This window comes from Glandiceps talaboti, chromosome 3 (assembly GCF_964340395.1).
Source record: "Glandiceps talaboti chromosome 3, keGlaTala1.1, whole genome shotgun sequence".
Taxonomy (NCBI): domain Eukaryota; kingdom Metazoa; phylum Hemichordata; class Enteropneusta; family Spengelidae; genus Glandiceps; species Glandiceps talaboti.
This window is the reverse complement of record NC_135551.1, coordinates 15,878,596-15,906,095: the sequence shown is the minus strand read 5'-3', so window position 1 is coordinate 15,906,095 and position 27,500 is coordinate 15,878,596. Positions and strand designations below refer to the sequence as shown.

The 27,500-nt window shown below is 35.2% G+C and overlaps 1 protein-coding gene across 1 annotated transcript; it reads left to right on the top strand.

Annotated features, from left to right (window-relative positions):
- Positions 1–398: 398 nt before the first annotated feature.
- Positions 399–25,853, top strand: LOC144433118 (uncharacterized). Its single transcript, XM_078121428.1, has 10 exons — positions 399–548; positions 17,248–17,265; positions 17,546–17,563; positions 17,898–18,177; positions 20,276–20,601; positions 21,867–21,981; positions 22,381–22,523; positions 23,136–24,390; positions 24,889–24,919; positions 25,571–25,853. The coding sequence occupies exons 1-10, from the start codon at positions 399–401 to the stop codon at positions 25,851–25,853; spliced, it is 2,619 nt and encodes an 872-aa protein (XP_077977554.1).
- The last annotated feature ends 1,647 nt before the right edge of the window (positions 25,854–27,500 follow it).

Genomic DNA, 27,500 nt, shown 5'->3' with positions numbered 1-27,500 from the left:
AAAATAAAATGAAATGCCAAAAATATGCGTAGGTCTGGTCCGTTGAACAGCTTTTTTGTTTTTTCTGGCCGCACATGTAAATCAAGATACTTTAACAGTAACACATCTCTGCATCAAATAAATAAATAAAATATACACAACATATACAGAATTGTCTTTCAGTAATACTAGTATGTAATTTAGCCAAGTTGTGAGCAAGTGAAAAAGCATGAATATAATTTTAAGATATTGAGGATAACTTTACATGTAAGTTTACAAGGAGTCATTGTTTTATTTTCCCACAGGGCATGCTACTATGGTAGGAATAAAGACAGGTACGTGTATAGGGTATAGTGTTAAATGTAAAAGCTGTAAGACATGTAAAGTGGCTATCAGGAGAGGAATAAATGCTAGGGACCATGACTAGGAAAAATAGGACAGGAACATCGAAAGCAATGGAACCAAGTATGATAGTTGACATGCTAAGAGAAGCTAAAGCAAACAATGTTGAAGTAGGCATAATTGTAGGAGACGATGACACAACAACAATAGTGAGAGTCAGATCACAAGTAACCAGTGAAATAAAGAAACTTGGTGACAAAAAAAACATGTGAAGCGAAACGTCAGCAATGAACTCTATTCATTAAAACCCAATCACAGGCAACTTATGCCCTGAGTACAGCACTGTATTATTCCACATGCCATTAGAGAACATAGTAGTTGTTCTTCCAAATGGTGTGGATACAGGCAAGATCCTCACAATTACAAACACAAAACATTGCCATTTGGACAGAGCCTGAAAGGGTATGTTCCACAAATATACAGAGTTCAACCAAATTAGCAAACCTCAGCACAGGCCAGAAAGCTTGAACAACAAGATTGCATCCATGGCACCCAAATCACACAATTACAGTGAATCAGAATGTTTAGCTTTCAGAGTAGCTGCTTCTGTTACACAGAAATAAACAGAGTTAACACAAATGTTTCAAATCATTATGTAAGTAGTAACAATTATCAATAAAGTAGTTAGTAGATAGTACAGTAAGTAGATAGTACAATTGTTAATAGATAGTATAGTATTGATAATACAATAGTTATTAGATAGTATAGTAAGTAGTACGGTTGTTAATATATATTATATTATACCAGTATATTGATGGTGCAAATCAAGAGATGTGATTGGCCTAGACATCAAACTAGCACGTCTAAAATGAGCGATAATGCATGGTTGGCAAGCGTCCAAATGTTGATGTTCACTGTTGTCTATGGGAGCATTGGAGTCGGCCGCCAGGACACTGATAGTGAACTCTGCTAATTGTCAGAGGAGGATTTTTCTCAATGAGACAATATTTTATGGGAAATTACGACAGAAATTTCGAAAACAGCCAATTTTTCGCGTATTTGTACAAATCATCGCCTACTAAGGTCAAGGCATGCACACGATCGTACTAGTAGTAGTACTAGTAGTATCGTCGACGTGTCTCGTCTCAGCTGGAGCGGAAACAAGTGAGCTAGCTGTCTGTCCTGTCTATCATAAAAAATGTAGCAAGTGTAAAAGCTTACACTGGCCAACTGACCATTAATCTAAAGAAAACTCTGTCTGGAATCCTGTCCTAGAGTATCAGTCATCAATCCGAGAGGGAAAACCTCAAACTCGAAAATCTACTGACATAATTTCCAGTAATTATATTTATAAAATAAATACAAATTGTAAATATCAACCTGCCGCCATGTCATCACACCACCAAGTCGCGATGTTGACGGGCATGAAGCGGGCTGTATTCAATAAACCACTTCAAGTTCATACCTCGGGTCAAACAGGTTATTTATTCATTACTGTACACTTTTAATGAGCCGATCAATGTAAGCCTTAGAAACAACTAGCAGATAAATAAATCCAGTCACTGCACGACGTTCATGTCATGGTTGAGGCCCAGATCAGCTGTCGATGTCTTGAAAGCAGCTGTATTGTTATGCAAATTAGCCATGGGGTGCATATAAAACTAGAAAACGTTAGTTCTTATCATTTGTTCCGATATTTTCAATATACTGGTATAATGGTATAATATAATAGAGATACACCACTCCCTGGGGAAGGTATACCACTCGGTTTTGACCAGTGAACTCAATATATGCACTCGCTATCACTTGTGCATATATTTCGTTCACTGGTCAAAACCGGTTGGTATACCATATGTATAGTAATGATAATACAGTAGTTAGTAGATAGTATAATAAGTAGATAGTACAGTAGTTATTAGATAGTATAGTATTGATAATACATTAGTTAGTAGATACTATGGTAAGTATATAGGTAGTATAGTAGTACGCTGGCACTTATCAATTTTGTACTGGAATGAGGCATTATCGTTGTTGCTGTTATGTTAGCATGCTTTGAGACATGTGGGCTGGTCTACTGTTATTTGCAATGTTGAATTTCATCATCAACAAGTAGTTTATTTGAATTCAATTTTGCCATTTTTGTATTGAAATGCATGCCATGTCTGAAAGTACAATATTTAGATTTGAAGTTAAAACATGGATTATTCTACATAATAGAACTAAAGGTCTAAGGGAACGAAAACAAAGGTACACAGGTAAAAGTGTCAATAACATGTCCTGTTTGTACATTTTCATTCTGATATCTAGATCAATCGAAGTACAGATCTCTGTCCCGGAACTTATACAACACCATATGCCATCAAACTTAACAATTTACAGAAACGACAACAAGAACTACAAAAACACTACAGAATTTAAAAGGAAGAGGAGAGCCACAAAGGAAAGGTGTTACAGTGCAAGACCAAGTCAGGAAGTTAGAGACAGCAATACATACAGATCTGTAATTGACAACCATATCAAATAATTGTGTGCCTTTGAGGGGAGCACTCCTCATAAGAGGGTGCCCTCCAAGGAATTAAGTATGCAAGCTAGGGAGTCCACTTTCAAAATTTCAGCCCATAGTACCAGTAAGAGTGGGTGAATTGAGCTCTTCTTAATGTAAAATTTTAACCCACAACGGTTGTTTTTTTTGCAAAATCTAACCAGAACAACGTTAGTAAACCTACACAAATTGACCACGCTGAATTTTTTGGAGCTGATGTTGACCGTCATGGCTTCAAAGACAAGTGGAAAAAAAAGGTGCCAAAAGTAGCGGGAATACTTGTAGAAAACAGCAATCAACCTCTGCACAGTCAGATTCTGTAGAACCTACCGACGATTTTCTATGAGAAGGGAATTCAAAGCCCTTAGAGAACAGCTGGATCACAGAGTGACAGAGAATTTCCGTATTGCCAAATAAGGGACGGTATGCCCAATGGTGTGGCCCCTTTGCGGTGACATCGTTGAGGGGCCACACCAAGGTTTTTTTTGAACACTGTTAAGGAGCGATCAGTTTTTATGACCGAGGTTGGGCCTGTGACTTCTTGTTCCTGTTGTACTTAAAAAAAGTGACCCCCATTATTCATCCACAAAACAATCCAACCCCCAACCCCCTCTGACAAATACAAATCACACTGACCCCCCCCCCACACACACACATCTGTTGTCAAGAAATATTCTTCTTGTTCTTGCAAAAGACACTCTAGATTCTCAAAGCACAATACAGCACACTGCATAGTTGATTTTACTTGTTACATTTACAGTAATTTTAAGTGTATCTGGTAAATTGCTGTCCCAAATCCTTTGCTTCACATATATAAAGCTCTTTAGACAGGAACCCTATGAGAAGTATGATTGTCTGTTCATGCACATGCAAATATTCATGGTTTAGTACCCAAACGTAGTAGGATATCTCTTAGATAGATTGAGTGAACTATTACCATTATAGATTAATTCAGCTAATTGTAAAGTACAATATTAGAAATGGAGTTTATATAATTGTAAACCTGGGGTTTCAGTAAGTTTTAGAGTAGGGAAAGAACTGGAAACAGTATGGGGAGAAGTGCATGCTGCGTGTGTGCGTGCCTACTATACAAGCGCGGAGGGGGGGGGGGGTGAGGTTCCCCTCCCTCCCACGGTAAGAGCTATTTGAAATATGAACACCATTTGGAGGCCATTTAGAGCACCATTCAGAAGTAAAACACAACTTAGTTATATCATAAAAGTGTCACTAATTTTAGGGTTTCAACAGTTTAAAGCGTTTCAAGTCATATTGACACAAATAATAAAAAAAAAGATCAAGTAGAAAGTGAGAAAATTTGGGGAAAACATGCACAGTGGAGGTCAGTTACCATTTAGATATACAAATTCATTAAATTATTTGAAAGTGTGTCTCTATTGGCTATGTTTGTGTGCAATTCAACATGCTCAGGTCAATGGAGGCACAGATTTTATCCATCCAGTAAATTTCAAGGTATTTCATTTCTTATGTGTTACGTGTATAGCTACACTTACAAGTTTTATATCACATGATGACACAATGTAACTCATGGCCTGCAATATTTCTAACAAAACTATTGCTTAAAAGGTGCAATGTTATGACTCCATGTCATATGCTTGGGATGTATCAAGAGACAAAGACAGCGCAAGCAAGCTTAGCGTACCATAATGTTTTGAAAATGTGTTACCAGTCTGTGACAATTAATCTTAAGAGATATTATTTACTATTTTCACAGTAATTTATCTAATTCCCAATATTTTACAACAAGATAACATTTGGCTCTGTTGAGTCACCGGATTTTTCTCAATTTTAAATAAAAGGGTCAATTTTTGCCATTTTCTTGGGTTACCAGTGGCCAAATTAAAACATGCATGAGATATTTACATTTCCCACACTAACATTAGTGCTAGCTAGGTATTTTCTCACTTACAATTTACATATCTTGTCTGGTAGACCTTACTTGATTTGCAGAATGATATCAAAACAGGTGTATGGTATATCTGGTCATAGGTAGAGACAGTAGAATATGGAAACTGCTGTGTTACCAAAATGGGGCCAATTATGATGTCACTTTTTACTGGGTCACAGTACTGCTATAAACACCTGAAAAAAATGTCGCTACAATGTGTCTGAATTAGGCCTGGCATAAAAAATTTGTAGCATATGTTGCTTGGTTACAGTGACTTTGTTACAGAATTTCACTGGAAAACAAAAATCCCACCAGGATTTCCATAACACTGTCACCTTCTATGTATGTGGTATATTTCTGACATGCAAGCAGTTTGCTGTCAGCAGTCAGCTTGGATGTGGACCTTTCATAGTACAAAGAAAAAACAGTTAGTAGCCTAAACTTGCTTGTCAGTGAAAAGAGGAAAAAACTGTACAGAAATGTTACAATATATTGTAAACTATCTCTAACCAACTGAAAACTTGAATTGAATTCTTGTGCACTAAAATTAACAGTTTTTAGCACAACTGAACTTGTTCAGTAGTGCTATAGGGATCGCCCGGCGTCTGTCTGTCTGTCTGTGTGTGTGTGTGTAAACAACTTAAAGTCAAAAACCACTGAACCGATTGCCACGATATTTGGTGGGTCCATTACTTTGGGTGTCTAGTTGGGAAATTGTTCAAATCAAAATGATCGCATCACAGGTGTGTGATTTGGGTCAAAAAATGTGATTTTTGGTCAAAAAACTTAAACTCAGAAACTACTGGGCAGATTGGGCTGGTTTGGTGGGAACATTCTTAAGGGGGTGTAAAGTATGATTTGTTCATGACGGGATGATTCCATCAGTGATATGCAAATTAGGGCTAAAAATGTGTCTTTTTGGTTAAAAATCTGTAATTCTAAAACTACTGAGCAGATTGGGCTGAAATTTAATGGGAATGTATCTAGGGATGTATGGACGAAGAAATATTAAGCATACCATGATTCCATGAGTGATATGCAAATTAGGTGTAAAAATGTTCATTTTTGGTCAAAAACTTATATCTCAAAAAGTACTTGGTCAATGAGTCTGAAACTTGGCGAGATGTTTCTGAAACTGTTATTCTGCAGATTTTCTTAAAAACATTTTGACAAAATTGGCCCTAGCGACCATGACCACGCCCTTTAGCAACAACCAAATGGCAGTATATTTTGGTCAAATAACAACATCATCTGGTAAGCAAGTGAGTAAACATTCAAAAATGTATGCAAATACCCTAGCAACCATGACCACGCCCATAGCAACAGCCAAACGGTGGTGTATTTCACAAAGATAACAACAGGGTTTAATAGATAATTGAATAAACATCCAAAAAATGTATGTAAATTTGCATAGCAACAAGACCACGCCCATAACAGCCAAATAATCACGTATATTGCAAAGATAACAACAGGAATAGAAAGACAGATGAATAAACATTCAAAAAATGTATGCAAATACCCTAGTAACCATGACCACGCCCATAGCAACAGCCAAACGGTGGTGTATTTCACAAAGATAACAACAGGGTTTAATAGACAATTGAATAAACATTTAAAAAATGTATGTCAATTTTCCTAGCAACAAGACCACGCCCATAGCAACAGCCAAATGATCACGCATATTGCAAAGACCATATCAGGAATTCATACACAAGTGAACAAAAACATACACAAATGTATGCAAATATATCTAACAACATGACCACGCCCATAGCAACAGCCAAATGATGGCATTTATTGTAAAGATAGCAACATGGTTGGATAGGCAACTGGATAGTTATTCAGCAAATAAACACCTATTGTTAGCATAGACTAGCATATGGATAAACATTTTTAAAAACTACAGTTGTGCTACAACGCCATTGGCGGTATTTTTTATGTTTAACATGAATTAGAACTTTTTTGGGGGGATTATGACTTGTATAAGTACCCAATTCAGATCATTTTTCAAAACCCTGTTTTATGTTTTATGTTTTTCAATATATTTGCATTAAGGCTAATAGAAGAAACTTATTATATATTCATCAGTAATTACCTAACAGTTTTGTAGAAGCCCTTTTCTGAGTGAAACTTGGTCAAGGCCAATGTAGCAAAAATCTTGTCAAAATTAATGCAGTGTATTCAACTAGCAGGGTTCATGCACCTTTGCAATTTTCAGAAGACTTGTATCTCTATACACCAGAAACACTTACTTTCTCAACATTTTCACAAAAGATCCTACAAAATATGCAAAACTGATAAAATACAACAAATAATATACCATCCATTTAATTTTAGACTGTATTCAGATATTTTTTCCATAGAATTACTGGTAAAATTGTTTTAAAATCATTTTGCTTTTTCAGATTGTGACCCCTGTTTTGAAGTTTTAATATATCATCTGAATGCATTGAATACATGGTTAATGTTGTTTCCAAGGTTAATATTCCTCATTGACAAGTAACTTTTCTCAGAAATAATGCACATGGTAATCACTTAATTCCTGTGAGTTCCTTCCTTCTGGACTCCTTTTTGTGTCAACTACCTCCAGGCAATTAGATTTCCTGAGATGGAAAAATAAAACTTTGAAAGAAATTAAAGTTTTCTCCCTTTTGAGAGGTGTTCAATTTTTTCACATCCTATGTAGGCATTGTTCCAAAATTAACGAGATGTTTTACTTGCAGAATCATTTTCAAACAGTTAGCTTTTTATGTACCTCAAAATTAGTATTATGTGTGTTATCACATATTTAAAAAAACAGACATGTTTCTATACAGTGATCTGGTTATATCAGAAAGTGTTCAACACATTTCCAGTAGTTTGTTATGCAGTAAATGTAGCAATGTCTGTCACCAACCAGAACAGGATATTAATCAAGAAACATCTATTGACTACTATTTAAAGTTATTGTACCATTCTTATTTAAGTAGGATACTTGATTAATAATGAAAACAAATTGAATTTGCCTCCAACAGTAAGGTTTTTTATCCATTTCTGATTATATCACATCCTATGTAGGCAATTTGCATACTATATCGTAGCATGGCCAAATCTGAAATATTTTGCCAAAGGTTATCTTTTCATATATACATTAGGTGTCCTACTTTCCTACTAGGGTGGAAAATAATACCAACTGGGAAATTTATTTTTTGTTAACTTTGTCCACCAAAATGGTACCCTAAGCTTGCCTGCGCTGAAGAGTTTGTTATATTTGAACGTATATTTATAGCCATTGTTTATGGTTTATTGTATGCACATACATTTGTTGTATGGAAATTTAAGTACAGCAGGGTGGTTCATGATTTCATTCAGTTGTTGAAAATAAGGTGACCCCCCTATTCACTTTGTAAAAATGATGACCACCCACCCACCCCGGGCCATAAAAAACTGATCGCTCCCATAACAGTAATACTCCCGTTCAGTCCGTTGATGAAATGAGACAAATGATGTCAGCTGATCGTCAACTCCAGCAAGAATTACAGGAACAACAAAGGCAGTATATGCCAGACTTCTTCAAGTCAGATCAACCAAAACCTGGAATTAATAGACAACTAAATAAGCATTCCAAACATGTATGTAAATGTACCTAGCATAAGACCACACCCATAGCAACAGCCAAATGATCATGTATATTGCAAAGATATCAGACAACTGACAACTAAATAAACATTCCAAAAGTGTATGAAAATGTGCCTAGCAACAAGACCACGCCCAGCCATAGCAACAGCCAAATGATCATAAATGTTCGAAAGCTACATGTAGCAACAGGAATAGACAACTGAATAAACATTCAAAAAAAGTGTAAGCAAATGTGCATAGCAACAAGTCCACGTCCATAGCAACAGCCAAATGATCACATATATTGCAAATATAACAGGATTAATAGACAAATAAACATTCAAAAATGTATGCAGATTTACCTAGCAACAAGACCACGCCCATAGCAACAACCATATGATGATGTATATCACGAAGATAACATCAGGTATTTATAGGCACATGAATGAACATTCACAAGTATGCAAATATGTCTAGCAACATGGCCATGCCCAAAGCAACAGCCAAATGATCTCGCATATATTGCAAAGATAACAACAGGGCTGGATAGGCATCCAGATAATCATTCAACATATGAACATGTATAACTAGTATGGATAAAGAATTTTAACAACTGTAGATTTATGCTAAAACGCCATTTGCACTATTTTATTCACAACCTAATCTGTATAGTCATTCCCTCAAATCTTATTACAAAGTTCACAAGGCTCTTGAAAATGTTATTGCATTGATTACAGAGGCTATTAGTCATAGCAGAGGTTACAATGACTGATGTGTTAAATCACTCATCCACACTAAAATCTATGTGTAGTTATCAGAAATTTGTCCAAAAAAGTTAGTACATTAAAAGTTCTTTGTAGGGAACAAAATAAGGTAGTAACACTTAGTATGACAAGTAAGATAGCTGAACAGAACTAAGATATTGCCATTTACAATAAGCCTTTATATTTAGCCTTTATATTAGGAGAGATAGAATAGAAGGTTTAACCTCACTATTGTACGAGAATTTCCAAGGCAAACCTAGGAACACTAGAAACAAAAGAATCATTAACTTGTATTTGAACATTTCTGAAACTAGTAAGGCAAAATATAACAAGCCTTCTGAAACAAAGACAGTTCTTAATAGTGTGTTTTATGGCAAAGTTGTTGTCCAAATTTGAATGTTAAAGTAAAAGGTAAAGATATAAAGCTGACCTCTTGGGTGTAGCCATTTAAGTGGATTCAACTTCTTGAGTTAACATAGAAAGAAATATTTTGGTTATTTCACCTTGAAAATGTGTGTCGACGTCAAAGGTCTATGTCTCTTTAGAAAGCTCATTGATAATGTGAGGGCAGACACTTGGATGATGTTCATATGTATCACACTTTTGGAGATAACAGGCAAAATGTGGTTGTTTATCACAGACATGGCAGACATTTTGCCATTCAGGTCAAGTTTGCGAAAATAAGTGACATGCCTGTACAAATAGTAAAAACCATTACATGATTTAAAATATCCTCACTTGAAATGTTTGATTCAAAAAGCTATGAAGATAACCCAAATTTGGCTATTTGATCTTGAAGAAGAATTTCAAGGTCAAAGTTCAGGTATTAAAAGAAGCTCATATTTGATAATTTGGGTGTAGGTATTTAAATGGAATCACTACATATTATACTCCAAAGGTATCATGCATATTGTGAAATATAACAACAAATATGGTCACCATTTGGCCATATTTGATTCGGTTGTAAAGCAGAGTGACATACATATGTATCACATAGTATATTACCTTTATACCAGGTTTGGTTGAAATCAGTTGGTGCATTCCAGATTAAAATTAAAAGATAAAACAAAATAAATAAATTCCTGACCTACCTACCCTATTCGCTGAGGCCATGATTTTTGGTAAAACACAATTTTTTGTTGCCTAATATCTCATGATAAATCAATCAGTACAGTGTAATATATGAAGGAATAACAATGACTCAAACACAGTAAGTAACTTGAAATTAGCAGTCATTCACTTTGTATTGTAAATTTCAATATTAATACATTTACTAACTCAGGAAAAGTATACCATATTGATTTGTGATGAGCATATTCATTATTTGAAAACATTTTATAAATGACTATGTATGGTTTGAACTTCGTTTGAAATAAGGCAACAGGTTTGAAGGAATACATAGTATACAGTATTTAATTGATATAATGTAGTCATACACTTTGAATCTCATTCTTCAGAGAAATGTATATGGTGTCATTACAGAACAATCTTCACTGTCATGGTGTTGAGAATACAGACATTTATGTAAATAGTCCATTATTCTTGACGATACAGTGTGTCAGTATTCCCTGCTGTCATTGTAATGTCATATGTCCCCTGGAAATATTGGTAAATTTTGCACATTGATACAATGCTATGAAAATAAATCCTTCACTAATACCACAAAGTTGTCACTGTGTCAATCTGTTAGTAATTCAGTAAATGAACCCTACAAATTGTCATTACATATAGTACAACCATGTTATTAAAAAAATCAAGTATGTTTTGTATACATTTGTAATTCATCAACAGTTTGTGTACACATCATTGCAGATTTAGTCATTGGTGTGTATGAAACATGCAAGCATTCATTCATCCATTGATGCACATGAATCCATAGGTACACACTTGTACAAACCCAGCATGTATGCATGCATACATACATACATACATACATACATACATACATACATACACGTATGCATGCATTCTTTTCTTTTCTTTTTAAATATACCAAAAACATTTTCATTTTAGATTGTTAATCTTGAAATAAACCACAAAAATTCCTATTATTTGACAATGTAAGCACCATATTGTTAAGATAGCAAAATTCCTTGAACAAAATTATATTCATACAAAAATGATATTACCAGGGATTCATGTATTGCCATATGTTTTTTTTTTCTGAACGAAACATGAACATTAAACCTCTAGAGGACGCCCGCCTTCAAAAACTTGAACAAAAAAATTCAAGACAGCTCCACAGGCGCCGAGCCAAAAAACAACAACAAAAACGAAACCTGACCATCAAAATGTTCATGCCCTTCCCCCAATGTTTCCATGCCCCCTCCCCCACCTCTTTCGCTTTGAGGGGATCATGTGTCTCATGTTTATTCGACATCGAAGATTTGATTAGGAGTCGGAGTTTTCTTTTGTTTGAGTCGCTGCATCAACAGCATATATACATAGCTACATTGTAGTCCATCGGATGTAAGCGAAGAGTTACCGTCTGGGTGTCCATGGTTACGATCACAATGTTTACAGGGGCCCCAGGCAAACCATCTGCCTTCCCATGTCTCTTACCGGGGCGATGTATTATAGTGAAATCATATTCACCCGACACTTCCATCTATCGGGCAAGTCACGTTGACAATAGGGTTCTTTGAAATTTAGCAACCATCTCAATGAACTGTGGTCCGTTCACAGTGCGAAGTGTTTGCCATACAAGTAGGGTCGAAAGTGTTTTACGAAGTAAACTACAGCACAGACAAGTAAGAAACTAGCTAGTTTTTGTGTCAAAACTGGTCATGTCATCCTCAAACATTTCTCTTAATAAACCTTTATAAAATTTAATAGCTGGCACAATCATTTATAAGGAGATAATTAAGATATCATTTATTTCTAAATATATTGTTTTCAAGCATTGTGTAATGAATAAATGCCTACATTTATGTTTATTCCAATTACCATGTGTTAAATGGAAATTGTTAAATGGAGAAACGTATGTAAATGAGGTAATTAATATGCAAATTAAAAGATTTAAAGACGCCAAACAATGTTATCTCAGTCATATAATTCAATTTAATTCAATCATTTCAATGTTTTATGAATGTTACATTACATAAACTGTTTCAAATGTGAATTGTCATCCATAAAACACCAGCTGATTATTGATTTTCTTATTATGGTCTTATGTAACTTTGGGTGAAGATTACTACATAAAGCTACCAAATAAGGATGTCCACCAATCATTTTTGAAATCTACAGAAAAATGGTTTAAGAAAGTAATGTTTCATTGAAATTTGGTACCTTATTTTGGTACCAATTGGCTAACAATCAGGGTCTGTCATGGACTAGTACTTTTTGCGTCATCTTGGACACACACGTAGTCGTAGTTTCTTTCTCCTGTGAGATAGTCACACAACGTGTCTCTGATTCGTAGTTATGGAATATTATTGTCGGTGCAACTGACACGACTGTCTCTATCAGTACAGTAAATATATACGTTTTATAGCAAAAAAGTCGACGAAAAAGTCACGCATGATAGTTTATAAATATGCAGCCCTGGGACACCTTTATTTCCTTTGATAGTCCGCCTCAATATACAATGTTGCAATTTGAAGCAAAATGACACGACATTGTACACGCTATACTTCTTTTCAATTCGTCAACTAGGGAAAGTGGTAGCCAAATTGCAATTTTGTGACATGCACGTTTAATAATGCCACAAAATATGCAGTATCACATGCATGTGGTAAAATATCATTGAAAATATTTAATTTGTACAAACAATGTCATAATTCCTCCCATTGCTCGAAATATTATTTAAGAAATCCCACTCCATCACGGCGCGTTTCAATTTGACAGTTTCGATTGGTACAAATTGTTGATACATGCCACATGGATGAGATGGATCAAGTGGTTGTAATTTGGTCCGTGATTGGATGATGCATTCATTTGTTACAATATTCCCTTATCTGATATTCTCACCCGACGTAGGCAACTTCACCAACATAGCTTGATCTGACTTGATAAGATAATGTAATAAGTCCCAGAAAGACTGTCAATCAATCAATCAATCAATCAATCAATCAATCAATCAATCAATCAATTAACACAATGTAGCTTTCAATCGTGACAATGGTAACTCTGCAACGTGATATTTCGCTAGCACCGGGCGTAGACTCGAACGCACGTTTGGTATTCGCAAACATGTATACGTATTCAATGTTTCAATTTATAATAACACTTTTTTGGTATGTACAGATAATGTTTTGAATTCGCCGGAATATCTGGTTTACGCCACCTCAAGGTTTTTAAGGGACGTTGAATTGAACTGGTTTTCTCGAAAAGATCGGCGGAGCGGTGCCCGCTCTCGGTCGTCGCTTCTCGATGATCTGATTTACTATCCGTAGTCACTTGTTTGATTCTGTTTTCGGCTTAAATGATATGACTGTGTCTGACATTTTTTCATGAGATTCGTTTTCGTTTTCGTTTTGTTGCGGTCGTACGCCCCTTATCCGATCTGAACCTTACCGTTGCTCACCAATGTTACAATCTTTCTCTTTATCTGAGTTCTGTATTTATTTATTTTGAATGTTAGATGTTTGGGTTATGTTCTATGTGGGTGATAACGATGGGTAGACCTTTTAACCACACCACTCACACACAGCACAGCACAGCACACGGGGAAATTGTGTAATTAGGGGATATGAGAGATTTCGATCGTTGTCTTTTATGAAGATAAAGAGCAGCTGGAGGCGCTGTTTATCGTATAAAGTTAGAAGTTGTCTGAATGCTCACTCTGTCTAGAATACATCGAACGTTCGCCGTTGTTTACGTTACAACAAAACAAACATTTCTTGGTTTCAACTTGCTGTATATTGTATGGAGAAAATGGTGAAAGCGAAATGGGTGTTGAAATAGGAGTGTGGAGAGCAAGTATTTGGACGTTTACTACTCCCTCTGGCTACCATGGAAGACATCGGCGTATCGACATAAAGACAATAGCGTCCATCCACCTGCTGCATTTCCTTAAAGTGTCTCTTCGATTAGTGGTCGAGTCTTCTCATACTTGATGTAGAAATTGAACTAAGCCCAGGGCCTCAAAAATCTGCTACAGCAAGAAACAGACAAGTGACACTTTCCTCGACTGGTGATTTCGTATTGCCTACATCAGAAGACAGTGACATGGAGGTCGGCAATCGTAATTGTCATAGTGTACAGTACATTACATATGATTGATATATTTTTTTAATATTTCTTGTCTTTGTAAGTAAATAAAGTGTACATTTGTTTTCAGTAGAGCATATAGTCACCAAAATTAATATATTAAAGTCCCTAATTTATTATGTTTTAAAAGAAAAAAAAAGATGTTGAGATTAACTTTTCGCAGATGGTGAAGACATTTCAATCAAGTTAATTTTTTATCAGAAAAATATTTGGGAATTTCAATTCTTGTTTTCAATTCTCTCTTAATGTATCAGATTATTGATGATATACTAAATACGATTACGGGTTGACATATTACTTAATATCATGCTACTAGATTATTTCATATACCATTTTATTCCAACAATATCCCTTTACGTTGTATATCATGTTTTTTTATATTTTATTTTGTATACTAAGAGTTGATGTTGATATTTTATAAAATTTGAGATTTGGGTTTTGTAGCAAATTAAATGAACATACTTTAATAACACAGTTCTGGTTTTACATCGTTCTCAGGTTCTAAATTCTAATTTATGCCTATATAGTACATTAGTGATACGATAAATACAGAGAATGCGTACATAGTAATTTGAATAGTTTCACATGAAGAGTTCCAATAATATTTTGCTGATCGAGAGGGCCCTTTTTCATTCCATTCCAATTATAATGCTCAATCTATACCAATAAGTGGCATTATATTTCTATACATACTTTTAATCATTTCACATGAAGAGTTTCAATAAAATTTCTTATTTGAAACTTCCTCTATTACATGTTGTGTATAATGTATTCTATTACATACAATGTAATGTTCTAAGTATACCAATATATGGCAATATACTTTTCTACACATACTAATAAATCAGTCATATTTACAGTCGCTTACTACGTTTTTGTTTATCTATCCGAAAAGAATACAAGTCAAATACAGTTAAACCCGTAAGTTAATTAGTCAATTAGCATTTTATAATAATGTGTAATTATCGTGTTTACGTTGTTGTTTATTTACCGTTTATAACGATCATTTTACCACCTGTTTAACTAATAATTCTCTCTCTCTCTCTCTCTCTCTCTCTCTCTCTCTCTCTCTCTCTCTCTCTCTCTCTCTCTCTCTCTCTCTCTCCTCTCCCCCCCTTGTGACGGATGGTATACCACTTATTCCCTATATCAAGGGGGTAAGTTTGCATACAATTATCATGGTGTTTACTATTTATGCATTATCAATATGTCATATTCTTAGACTTAAAATTGTCACAGTGTACAGTACACTACATATGATTTACAGTTATGTTTCAGTATTTCTTGTCTTATAGTAAGTAAATAAAGTGTATATTTGTTTTCAGTACAGCTTATAGTCATCAAATATATTAAAGTTGAGATTAACGTTTCGCGAATGATGAAGACATTTCAGTCAAGTGAATCTATTTATCACAATAATATAATATCATGTGGGGATTTCAATTCTTGTCCATGTTAATGTATCAAATTAATGATGATACACTAAATACGATGACTTAATATCATTCTACTAGATTATTTCATAAACTATATCCAAAAAATATCCATTTTACGATCTATATAAACATTATCATATGTTACATTGTATACTAAGAGATGATATTGATATTGAAAATTTGAGATTTGGGTTTTGTAGAAAATGATATACTAAATACGATGACGGGTTCACATATTACTTAATATCATTCTACTAGATTATTCGAATATACTATTTTATGCCAAAAATATCCCTTTTACGATCTATATCAAAATTATTATATTTTACTTTGTATACTAAGAGTTGATATTTACATTTTATAAAAACTGAGATTTGAGTTTTGTAGAAAATGAAATGATCATATTTTAATTACGCCGTTCTGGTTTTACACCGTTATCAGGTTGTAAATTCCGTGTCATGCTTATATGGTACATTAGTGAAACGAGAAATACAGAGGACGTGTACATAGTAATTTTAATACTTTCACATGAAGAGTTCCAATACGTTTTAATATCTTATTTGACTTTTCTCACGCTTACTACGTTTTTGTTTATCTTTCCGAAAAGAATAAAATTAAAATATCGTCTTCATATTCCCTAACGCATTTCTACTATATTTTTACGTTGACCATTTTCAGATTTTTTAAAGTAAACATAATTATAATTTGTTATAAATGAGAAAAGAAAAGTGACATGTGTAGAATTGAACCCACGTCGCCTAAACACTAGTCAGAGTGCTCTAACCAGCTGATCTAACTTATCAACTGGTAGATAACGTGAATTTATCCTGATGTGTACTTCTTGCCCGAGGTGATGAGAAGACAACTCATTTTTAAAGCTTATGCCTTTCAACCTAAGGATCTAAATAGATTCCAGGTCTCCCTGCCTAATAATGGCCAATTTAGGAATCAGTGATTAAAGCAATGCGGATCATACAATTATTATAATACATGGCTTTTTAAATAGTTTTGGGGTTTGCAAACCAATAATTATATTCATCACAAACGGGTGATATAACCAATTTGAAAAGTTTAAGTCTTACTTGTTTAAAACTAATAGCACGTGTGAATTGTTGCTTCTTATCTTTCTCTATATGATACATTAGTGATGCAATAATATGATGGATATGTTTGTAGTTTTAAATCAATTCTTATGTAAATATTTATATTACATGAAATACATCCAATTGTATACTTTTCTATAAATACCAACAGATGGGTCATATCCTCATTCTTAGAGTACAGCAGAAAATTTATATAATTAACATATAATTAACACATCAGTTAGTAATTACAGTTTGTGTCTACCACTAACTAATTCTGTGTCTCTCTCACTGTCTCTTCCCCATATCTCTCTGTGTACGTCTCTCGCTGCTTCTCTCAATCTACTTGTTGGTTTGTTTATCTGTATGATTGATTTGCCAATTTAAGGTGGAAGAGTTATGGAAGGTAAGTCTAAACAAATATGCTGACATCTATATATGTCAATTACTCTTTGAAAATCTAAATTTTCTAAAAGTGTTTCATATGGAACACAACATTTTCACTGTAGCTTTAAAAACCTACGAAAAAGATTCAGGTTTGTTTCAGTCACTAAATTAGTAAATTAGCACTGCGTAAAATATTTGTTAGTTTTTATGATTCCGTTTATACTCTGTATGTATCGCTCACTTTGCTGTTTGCTTAAATAATAAACATATCTCACTATGTCTGTGTTTCTATTTTTCAGTTGGAAAATACCAAATACGTGAGTATAATGATGGTATATCAGTAGAGAATTACAAAACATATTATTATCAAAGACTAATTAGTTTTATGAAGTTTCCAAAAACAAATATTATAATACAAAGCGATTGAATCTATCAAATACTAAAATAATCAATTACTGTGGTTGGTTTGATTTATTTGTATGTACACCTTATTTATTCATACAATTATGGTCAACTAGTAGGTAGTCGTATTAATCATGTTTTGACCCATTTATCGTGATTACAATCATATTATTAAAGACAACACATTTTCTTTGTCCGGTAATCATGCAAAAACTATAATCAAATCGTACATCGATTATGTGTGACCAGGTATTTAAAGAGACACCTCAAATAGGCAAAATCATAATCCTACAAGCTAAAAATCCCAAGCTATGTTTTATCTACAATAAAAAGGACCTTCAACGTGCAGCTGAATTTCCAGACACGAAGAAAAAGTTGTATCGTGGTCGAATTATGCTAGTTGGAGCTTTTGGTGCTGGAAAGACATCAACGAAGAGAAGCCTTTTAAAAGAAGTTTTTAAGAGTGAACATTTCAGTACAGATGGAGCTGATGTTTATGAAATTGACATAACGGAATGGGTTATAAAAGGTGTGTGAGTAATATAAGTCAAGCTTACAGTATTATAATTAGCTCATTATTATTCATGATGTCATGTTAGTCACGTGATCAAGTGACAGTTTTTGAAAGAAATTGGGATATAAAGTGTTAGGTTTTTTCTAGCTATTCAATAATCTGTTATTATGACGACTCGAATGACAAGAAGTCGGCGTGGAAGGGGTCGAAATTATTACGATCTGCTACATCAACCAAAAACAAGAGTGAAATTGAGACCGAACGGAAGGTTCGCCAGAGATGACTTTGAACTTAGTGAGGACATGTGTCTTGCCTTGTACCTAACGGCTTCACTAGTTTCCGAACACAGAAAGCAATACAGGAGCAGGATCTTCGAATTCATAGTCTTATTCGTTCCTATACCATAATCTCAATATCGGGTAAAAGATAACAATTATCACTTAAATAATTGATGTAATTAATCCAAGCTAATATATGTCGACGTGACTCTCACTTAATTACTTTGTGAACAATTTGGCGAAAAATACAGGGTAATTGACTAAATGAAAATAATAAATAACACTACAGTGTGAAATGTTAGTGATAACACTATTTAATTTGATTTCAAGGTCAGACTATTGTTTTAATCCAATGTTGTTCGGTTATGGCGTCATAATATAACAAATATTGATTTACCAAGGTTATAACACACAAGCAGTTGATGGTTTTTGGCAATGAGCTTTCGAACTACCTTCCTCGACGAGCCTCATCGGAATGACACATTCCATAGTTACAGTTGACCACTAGGTGGCGGTATGATCAGCATATTGTAGATGTTAGGTCGTTCAGTGATATCTACAATCGGGTGATCATACCGTACCGCCGCTTAGTGCTCAGCTGTAGCTATGAAATTTGTCATTCTCATGATGATCGTCGACCACGACAGATCTAAAGCTCATTATGTTAAAATATTTGAACTGCTTGTGCTTTATAACCTTTGTAAAATCATTTGATCTACCAAGCTGATGAACATTTCTAATCACAACACTGTCCTTATATCAACACGTTATTCACATATGGTCATTTATTTAGTTTTTCAAAGATTAACGAATGGCATGGAAAGTAATTGGCATCATTGTAAATAAGTACGATATAGTATATGTACATCTAGGACTTATGGTATAAATTGCTCTAGTATACACATACAGGGACGGCCAATTTTGAAATTATTTTATCGTATTGAGACATTGGCGATAGAAATATTCCAATGTCTGTGACACAATTCTGACGGTGTCTTTTCCAAGATATGTTTTACAATAATTGTCTCACCTGAAATCAACTAACAAATGTTGCGAACAATCTGTTGAGTCTTCTCTGACATTAAACCATTCTTTCAATGTAATCTTTAGTGAAAATAGTGTTTAAGACATGAATGGAAACTAGAATACATCATATTTTCATGTCTGATAACTGTCAAATATACGCCAAATTCAAATCTGTAATAATTTAGGTATCAGTGGGTATCAATATGTTGATTGGAGCAGTTGATAGAAGAAATGTAAATTGTGATAAGGCTATCTACTTATTTAGTGATGAATTATTCATATTGTAAATCAAGCATGAAAACAATATTTTAAAGAGAGAGAGGCGCGAAATTAAATGACACTCATATATACGGCAAGACTAAACCTTATATTTCGTGGACCAGAAGTGGTTGCCGTTTTCTCTTTCTTATTCATCACTCTCCAATGAACAAAAATACAGATGTCGGAGATTTTGGGAGGGTGAACGGTATGGTAACCCTCTCGGGCCATTGACTATCATAGTTATTGAATAATATCCATATGTGACATATTCTTAACCTAGAGTGCTGTTAACTACCGATTCTATTCATTCAGAATATTTCTTTTCTTCATATCTGGTACAGTACATCATCAGACAACAAAGTACAACACTTAATTTTCATTGTTAAAAGATGTTTCATATTATAAAAAATGAAAGGAATTATAACATTACGAGGAAAACAGTTAGAATGTATACATGTGTTAATATTTTAACCACAACATTATGCACATTTTAACAGTAATCCCTATTCGAACATTTAAACATCTTCATACTTTATATCTTGACTAAGAATCGAAGACTGATCAATACCAAGGAGAACGTTCAATCGATGAAACGAGAAAGTTGATGGAAGACGCCCTTTTGTTTGGAATTAAGAAACAAGAATCGCAGAAAACACATGTCAAACCTACAACAACATTTGGTAAAACAACAGGAATCATCGATGACTTGAAGATAGGTAAGGCTCGTTCCACGTTTTGGGAAGATGAAGATGAAGAAACGTTTAGTGAACGCATACAGAGACGTCTACGCGAGGTTAAAGACGCTGATAAACCTGACCTATACTTCAGTCTATGGGATTCTGCAGGACAGAGTTTATACTATACAACACATCAGGTATTTAAGCAATAACCCCCGCCGAAGGCGGGTATACACGAGATTTTGGTACAATTCGCGACATATAGCATGAGCCGAATGGCGAGTGCTATATGGAGCGAATTGTACCAAATTCGAGTGTATACCCGCCTTCGCGGGGGTTATTCCTATTATATTATATCAAAATATGTGTCTATTTCTTCTAAATGTGATTCTGTGGTTATTTGTATGCCTGAAAAGGCGAATTCGTACGTACAGAAAAAGATCGTCGATAATATATCGTTGGGAACGAGCATATTTTGATGAGTGGATACGTTCATGTCGCCCCACCACACACACACACACACACACACACACACACACACATTGCATGAACACAAAACATGGACTCGAGCCGTTCTACATGGTCCCCTGGCTAGCTGGGTTTGATATATTACATATTGTTTATTTATTAATTTATTTTAAATCCCATATTTTCCTAATAGTCAACCCCCCCCCCCTTTAATTGGTTTCCACATTCAGCTTGTATGTACTATTCATATGCTAGTTTAGGGGCCCATTTTACCATTTCCAGTCGTGGTAAAATGGGTTTTACCACAGTTATTATCCAATCAGAATGGCACATAGTAGCATGATATAATATAATTCTATTTATATCTTCATCACAATGATTGCTGACATCTCAATATCTTGATAAGGGTGTGTTGAAGACTAAGTAACAAATCGAACGAATTATTGAACAAAACATTGTTATAGAAGAAGGGAAGTTTTTTACAGTACGTAACAGCTGTTTGATCACAAACTCTTTGTATTCATACATGATTCATAACAACATCACGGCAATGATGTCGATGGGCTCATGCACGTCTGTTTCACGTCAAAGTGGTAACATGTAATAGTTGGGCATTTTAGTATTACTTGACATTTAATAAGGCTATGGTCGAATATATTATTTTGCTTCTATGTGTGTACTTGTACATATTAGAATGTATTAATGATCTACGTATTTGACTGGATACTGATCTTAAACCAGAAGTAGCCATCAACAAATGCAAGAAATCGACGGAGATTTACAGTATTCTATTTCATGAATTCTAGAGGACGACTGGTGACGTATATATACTAAACTAATGTTATTTCACAATTCAATTTTAAAATACTAAAAATACTATCCTATCGTCTTCCATGTAGTTTTATATTAATCAATAACAAACATTTATCAATTATATTAATAGGAAAAGCATTGTTATTCATAACACAACTCGACTTTTTACTCCATTCCATAGGTATTCCTGACAAGTCGAGTCATCTACATACTTGTAACGGATCTCACAAAAACACTGGATGAAATCTTATCAAGCAAAGCTGAAGGACCATGGAGAGATGAATGGAGTGTCAAAGGTTGGTTATCAAAATCATATACTCGTAAATCACATGGTAATATCAAATATGGACATTGATGATAGCGATAGATTTGCGTGGTTGAGTTGCTTTCCTAATACTAGTAATGCAATATGTATGTATGTATGTATGTATGTATGTATGTATGTATGTATGTATGTATGTATGTATGTATGTGTGTGTGTGTGCGCGTGCGTGTGTGTATGTGTCTGTTTGTTTGTGTGTCTGTGTATATGTATGTATGTATGTATGTATATGTATGTATATGTGTGTCTGTGTGTGTGTTATCGGTGTATTCTGACAGGCGGAAACAGGTAAACTGATTAATGGATAAATGAAAATGATTACTCAGACAGCTAAAACAGTTGTGCCTAGAACATAGTTTCCATACATTTTCAGATTTCCTCTCCTTCTGGATGAATTCCATTCATGCCCATGCAAGACCCGATGATTCCCCTTCAAGTGGAGCACAGGCAGCAAGGTATTCCGTTACAGCGCCACCAGTTATCATAGTTGGAACAAAGAAAGATCTACTTGATAAGGTCGGTTTGCTATATAGTTCGTGACCTAAGGTTTTAAAGATGTTTTGATCCGTATAAAATATAAAACTACAATCAGGGACAGACGCACATTGCATTGACTAAACACAAATGTCTATTATATTGTTGATGACGTGCAAAATAAATTATTGCTTTTTAAACGATTTGAAATATCACTCTCTTGGGTAAAACGTGCATTCGACTGCGCTCATTAATTTCATTTAAAAAAAATATTCATCTACACTCCATAAGTAAAGTCCTTACCAAATACCAATACAATTGGTCTGGCGGTTTTTGACTTTAAATGGTTCACCCACCGTACCTCGCCAGCCAACACAGAAACACACACACACACACACACACACACACACACACACACACACACTTATACACACACATATATATATTCATACTCACAGACATTTCACCACGCCGCCCATAGCACTACTGAACCTCAGTTCAGTTATCACAGAATCGTTTATAAAATGGATTTATTTTCTTTGCCGTGAAATTGACTAAAGTATTTGGATTAAAGGTTACAGAATTGTAATACATGGACCCTAGATGCCTAATTTGTGTACACTGTACATATATTTCGGTATATCATTTTTTCAGGGTCGTAATAGAGAACAATTGGCAGAGGAACGACTACAAGACATCAAAGACTACATACGTAAACATTGTGTAGCTGCCAGTGTGCATCTTGTTGACATGATTGCCATTGACAACAAATCGAGAAAGGGAGACACACCGTCCGATCCGAAGATCGAAGAACTCCGTCAACAGATCAAGTGGCTGGCAGAGGAATATTTCTTCCTTGGCGAAGTACCTGTAAAGTGGATTCACCTTGAACTCACATTCAGAAAGCTAAAACAACAGGTGTTAAAGCTACACGAGGTTTACGAAATAGGAGAGAGAATAAATATGAAACGAGAAGATGTAGATAAGGCTTTGGAATTTTACCACAGTGTGGGCGAGATCGTACATTATGTTGCTGAGCCAGAGCTTAAGGATACGGTTATCCTAGATGTCGGATGGTTAGTCAACCTATTCAAGCTGGTTATTACCCAAAAGCTACCAAGCTTACGTTTACCAACCAAACTTCACAACATGGTTGATGAAGTGTCTAGTGAAGGGTGTATACATGAGAGTCTAATGGATCATATACTCGAAGAGAAAGGTCGTATACATGACAAGGAAATTCTCCTGAAGATAATGGAAAAGTTTGACATCCTGTGTTATGTACCTTGCCCAGCAACATATGCTAGTCCTCAGTCGAATGTCTATTATCTACCATCCCTTCTCACAAAAGGTAACGACGAGAAAGACGACATCATTTGTCCTACAGATAGTATAGCCTGTTGCCCTATTTACTTCCACTTCCCTGGTAATTTCCTGCCCGAGGGACTGTATTACAAATTGGTCGTGAGATGCTCCAGAAAATGGCTCCAGAATCCAGTGTTAGTGAAACACCGTTCTCGTATACCAAGAAATAACGATGGAATTGTCCAGGTCACTCTGTGTAAAACTGGTTCTGATATTGAGATGAGAGTACTGTCACTGGGAGGAAGACATATCACAGAGCTAAACCCTGAGATGGTGACAAACATCAGGGAAACAGTAGAGGCAGAATTGTCAGCATTGATTAAAACCTATTGTCCTGGTTTATCTTATCGTGCCAGTTTGAAGTGTCCTTGTAAGCATCATGAACCAGGTAAATTGATACCACGTGTCGACGACGTTGATGATAAATGTGTTGCCATCGATACAAGTGTTGGTGGTCTTCTCAGGAAAGGGCAGGTCATTTGTAGCAGAAGTCGTATTCCTTTCAAGGTAGAAGATTTGAGGATATGGTATTCTACAATTGCAAGTAAGTGTTATTGAAAGGATAACAAATATGAGATATCCGTATTTGCGCTCTTTATTTCGAAAAATTCATGTTTGCCTTGTAGAGAAATCTCTATCATAAACACACAAAGTTGAAATGTGAACAAACAAACAAACAAACAAACAAACAGACAGACAGACAGACAGACAGACAGACAAACACAGACAAACAAACAAAGGAAACAACTATAAACTAAGAACGCGAAATAATTGTATGGTGTTTGTATTTGCACACACTCCTACATATTACCATAATTAATAATTTATATTTACATTTTTGTTTAGTATTCTATGGGGAAAGTATCCGTAAGAAAGCGAACTTTAAATCATTTATATCATGTCAGGTATTTTAAGGATACTATTTATTAATTGAAATAATTTCCAGTTCAAGCTCAGACGCTTAGAGGAATGAATGACAAGTTCACACATTCAGCATTTAAGCAAATGTCCTAACCTTCCTTTTTTTATTATTATCTTGAAGCTATAGATGCGACGAGACACGATAGCCGTAGGTAAGTAAAATTAACAAACCATCCACAATTTCCCATTGGATTTATGATTTTACAACGGACTTAAAAATGTGTACACAACTGTAAAGTACTGCTTTACAGACACTCAATCCCATCCTTTAAATGGTAGGTAGGAAACGGTAGTAAACCCTTTATAACCTAGCAATGAATAACTATACGACCATGGAGAGATGTGGATCGTTCACATTATACATCCCAGTATTGAGAGGAACTGAACTCTCACGATTGACACTCAAATAATCTCTGCCACCTCAATGTGTCGGATTACTACAAAACAGTCAAAGCAGTTCATTTAGTGCATGTAATTTTTGAAAAAAACCGTAATATTTTGCTCTCGTGTGTAAGCTCGCCGCGTATGTATAAACACAGACAAGGAAAATATTGGTGTCTCATAGGTTATGGCTGTACACGCCTACCTAATCCATACAACGCAATGCTCTTGTGATCCCTGCTGCATTACACTTCCATGCCATATACCAAGACTGATCATATCATGTCTTTATCGAAGAATATAGCTAGTATTTCCCTGTATCAAGAACACAATGAAATATTATAAATAGTATGAATCAGATTACTTGGAAGATTGAATCATATTACATGAACTTGCACAGTTATCATATTTCGTACTTTCAGAGAACGTGGAACTGGGTATATTCACCCCTTACGTATTCTCTACGTAGACATCGGTGATAGACTTGAGAAGAAGGACGTCAAGAAAATGAGGAAATTGCTCAAAGATCAGGAAATTCCACGGGGTGAATTGGAAAGATTGAGTGACCCTGTAGATATATTCATATATCTACAGGACAAGGCAGTGATTGCAGCAAATAATTTGGATTTCCTTGAGACGTTACTCAAAAGAATTGGCAGAAAACAATTGGTTGCATTGATCAATGACTACAAGAAAAGTAATTAGTCATGGTAAGTGGATAGTTGAGATCGTACGCCTAGAGAGGCAAAAAGAGAGAATCACAAATCAGTTACATGGTGGACAAAATACCTTCAAGTCAGGAAATCACGGATACTATTTCTGTCGAAATTTAAATAATTTGAAAGCACACTTCGATTTGTTTTACAGTATCATATGTACATGTATCATAGTACTAATGACTAATCTTGTCTAATACTCCCTTTTTTATTCATTTAGATACAAATACAGACCAAGTCAAGCCATCTCCTCTTTCCCCCATACAATTAACAACGGAACTATTGGAATAAACATCTTTGAATGAGCAGTAACTCTCCATATACTAGATGTGGCAATGCTATAACAACTAAAATGTATATGATTGTGAACTTTCACGATTACTAAAGACATGATCTAGCACAGTGAACCATGCACATCTCTGTAACATTCACGTACCAAGGACAGGGTTGTGCACATAGCTGTACAAGCTCAGGGGAGCCACGGGGCTGTACCAGCTATGTGTACAATATCCCTGTAACAGCCCTGGCCAACACACTAGGTGTAACATACCTAGATTGAACACATTAGTATGCCAACATCAATGTAATACAGATATTAAGATACCAATGCAGTATAGATTTTTATGACGTCCGGGTACACAAGCTTTTCCAACAGCCATATACCAGCTGTGAGCAAAGCTGTAACGTAGGTATTTCCCATAGCCATGAACCAGCTACATGCATATCAACATGGCTGTAACAGCGGTATTTTCCACAGCCATTTACCAGCTGTGTGAGCAATGCTAGTCGGATATGAGCAGAAGGGTTGCAACAGGGTACCATTCCACCATAGCTTTTACATGTGTGTGTGTGCATAACTGTGTGCAGTACACGACCATGGTACTGGGATGTGCTAAACAGTCATGGCAAAGATGTGGTATCCCGCATCTATGCATCATGTATATTTTTCACAACCATGTACCAGGGCTGTGGAAAACTATAACCTGTAACCACAGGGGCTTGAAAGGTAAAGAAAGAAAGTAAACAATAAACAAAAAAAAACACTTTTTTGTAAACAAGTATGGGCAATTCCAAGCCCCTGTGCTGTAACTGGGCTATGGGGCACACAGCCGGTACATAGCTAGCTGTACTCTTCTTCCAAGCACTAGCATTTGATATGACCACTAGGATGTGCACATCTTAGTGCTAGGATGTACAAGGTTCACTGTGGATACTTCATAACGTCGTCGTAAATAAGAGTGTAGTCAATCATTATACCGTCATTTGTCACAGATCAGAGAAATCATCATAGTTAGTGTATACAATGTTGTCGAGGCCGTTGAATATCCATGAAATATTGAAACAAAGTGTTATTCCCTTACAACATCTATACAAGATGTACATAGGACAACCAATACATAAGTTAAATTAGCACGAAAAGTTAATATTTTGATTTGATATCACATTATGAATCGTGTATGGTATCGGTCTGCTCATATCCCATATGCATGTGTATCTCGTGTGGAAATCACCTCCAGACCAGACCATACCAGACCATACCAGACCAGACCAGACAATAAACGTTTCACTGGATTGTTATTTTCTTTACATGTTATGGATTACATATATTTACTTTCAATTGATGTTGATGTTGGTT

What these genes read in the sequence shown, in the direction of transcription:
- LOC144433118 (XM_078121428.1), top strand. Translation starts at nt 399, where the DNA reads ATGACTAGGAAAAATAGGACAGGAACATCGAAAGCAATGGAACCAAGT. An exon ending in TATACTATACAACACATCAG is followed by an intron (nt 20,602 to 21,866) that starts GTATTTAAGCAA and finishes TCCATTCCATAG; the next exon opens with GTATTCCTGACAAGTCGAGT. An exon ending in ACGAGACACGATAGCCGTAG is followed by an intron (nt 24,920 to 25,570) that starts GTAAGTAAAATT and finishes TCGTACTTTCAG; the next exon opens with AGAACGTGGAACTGGGTATA.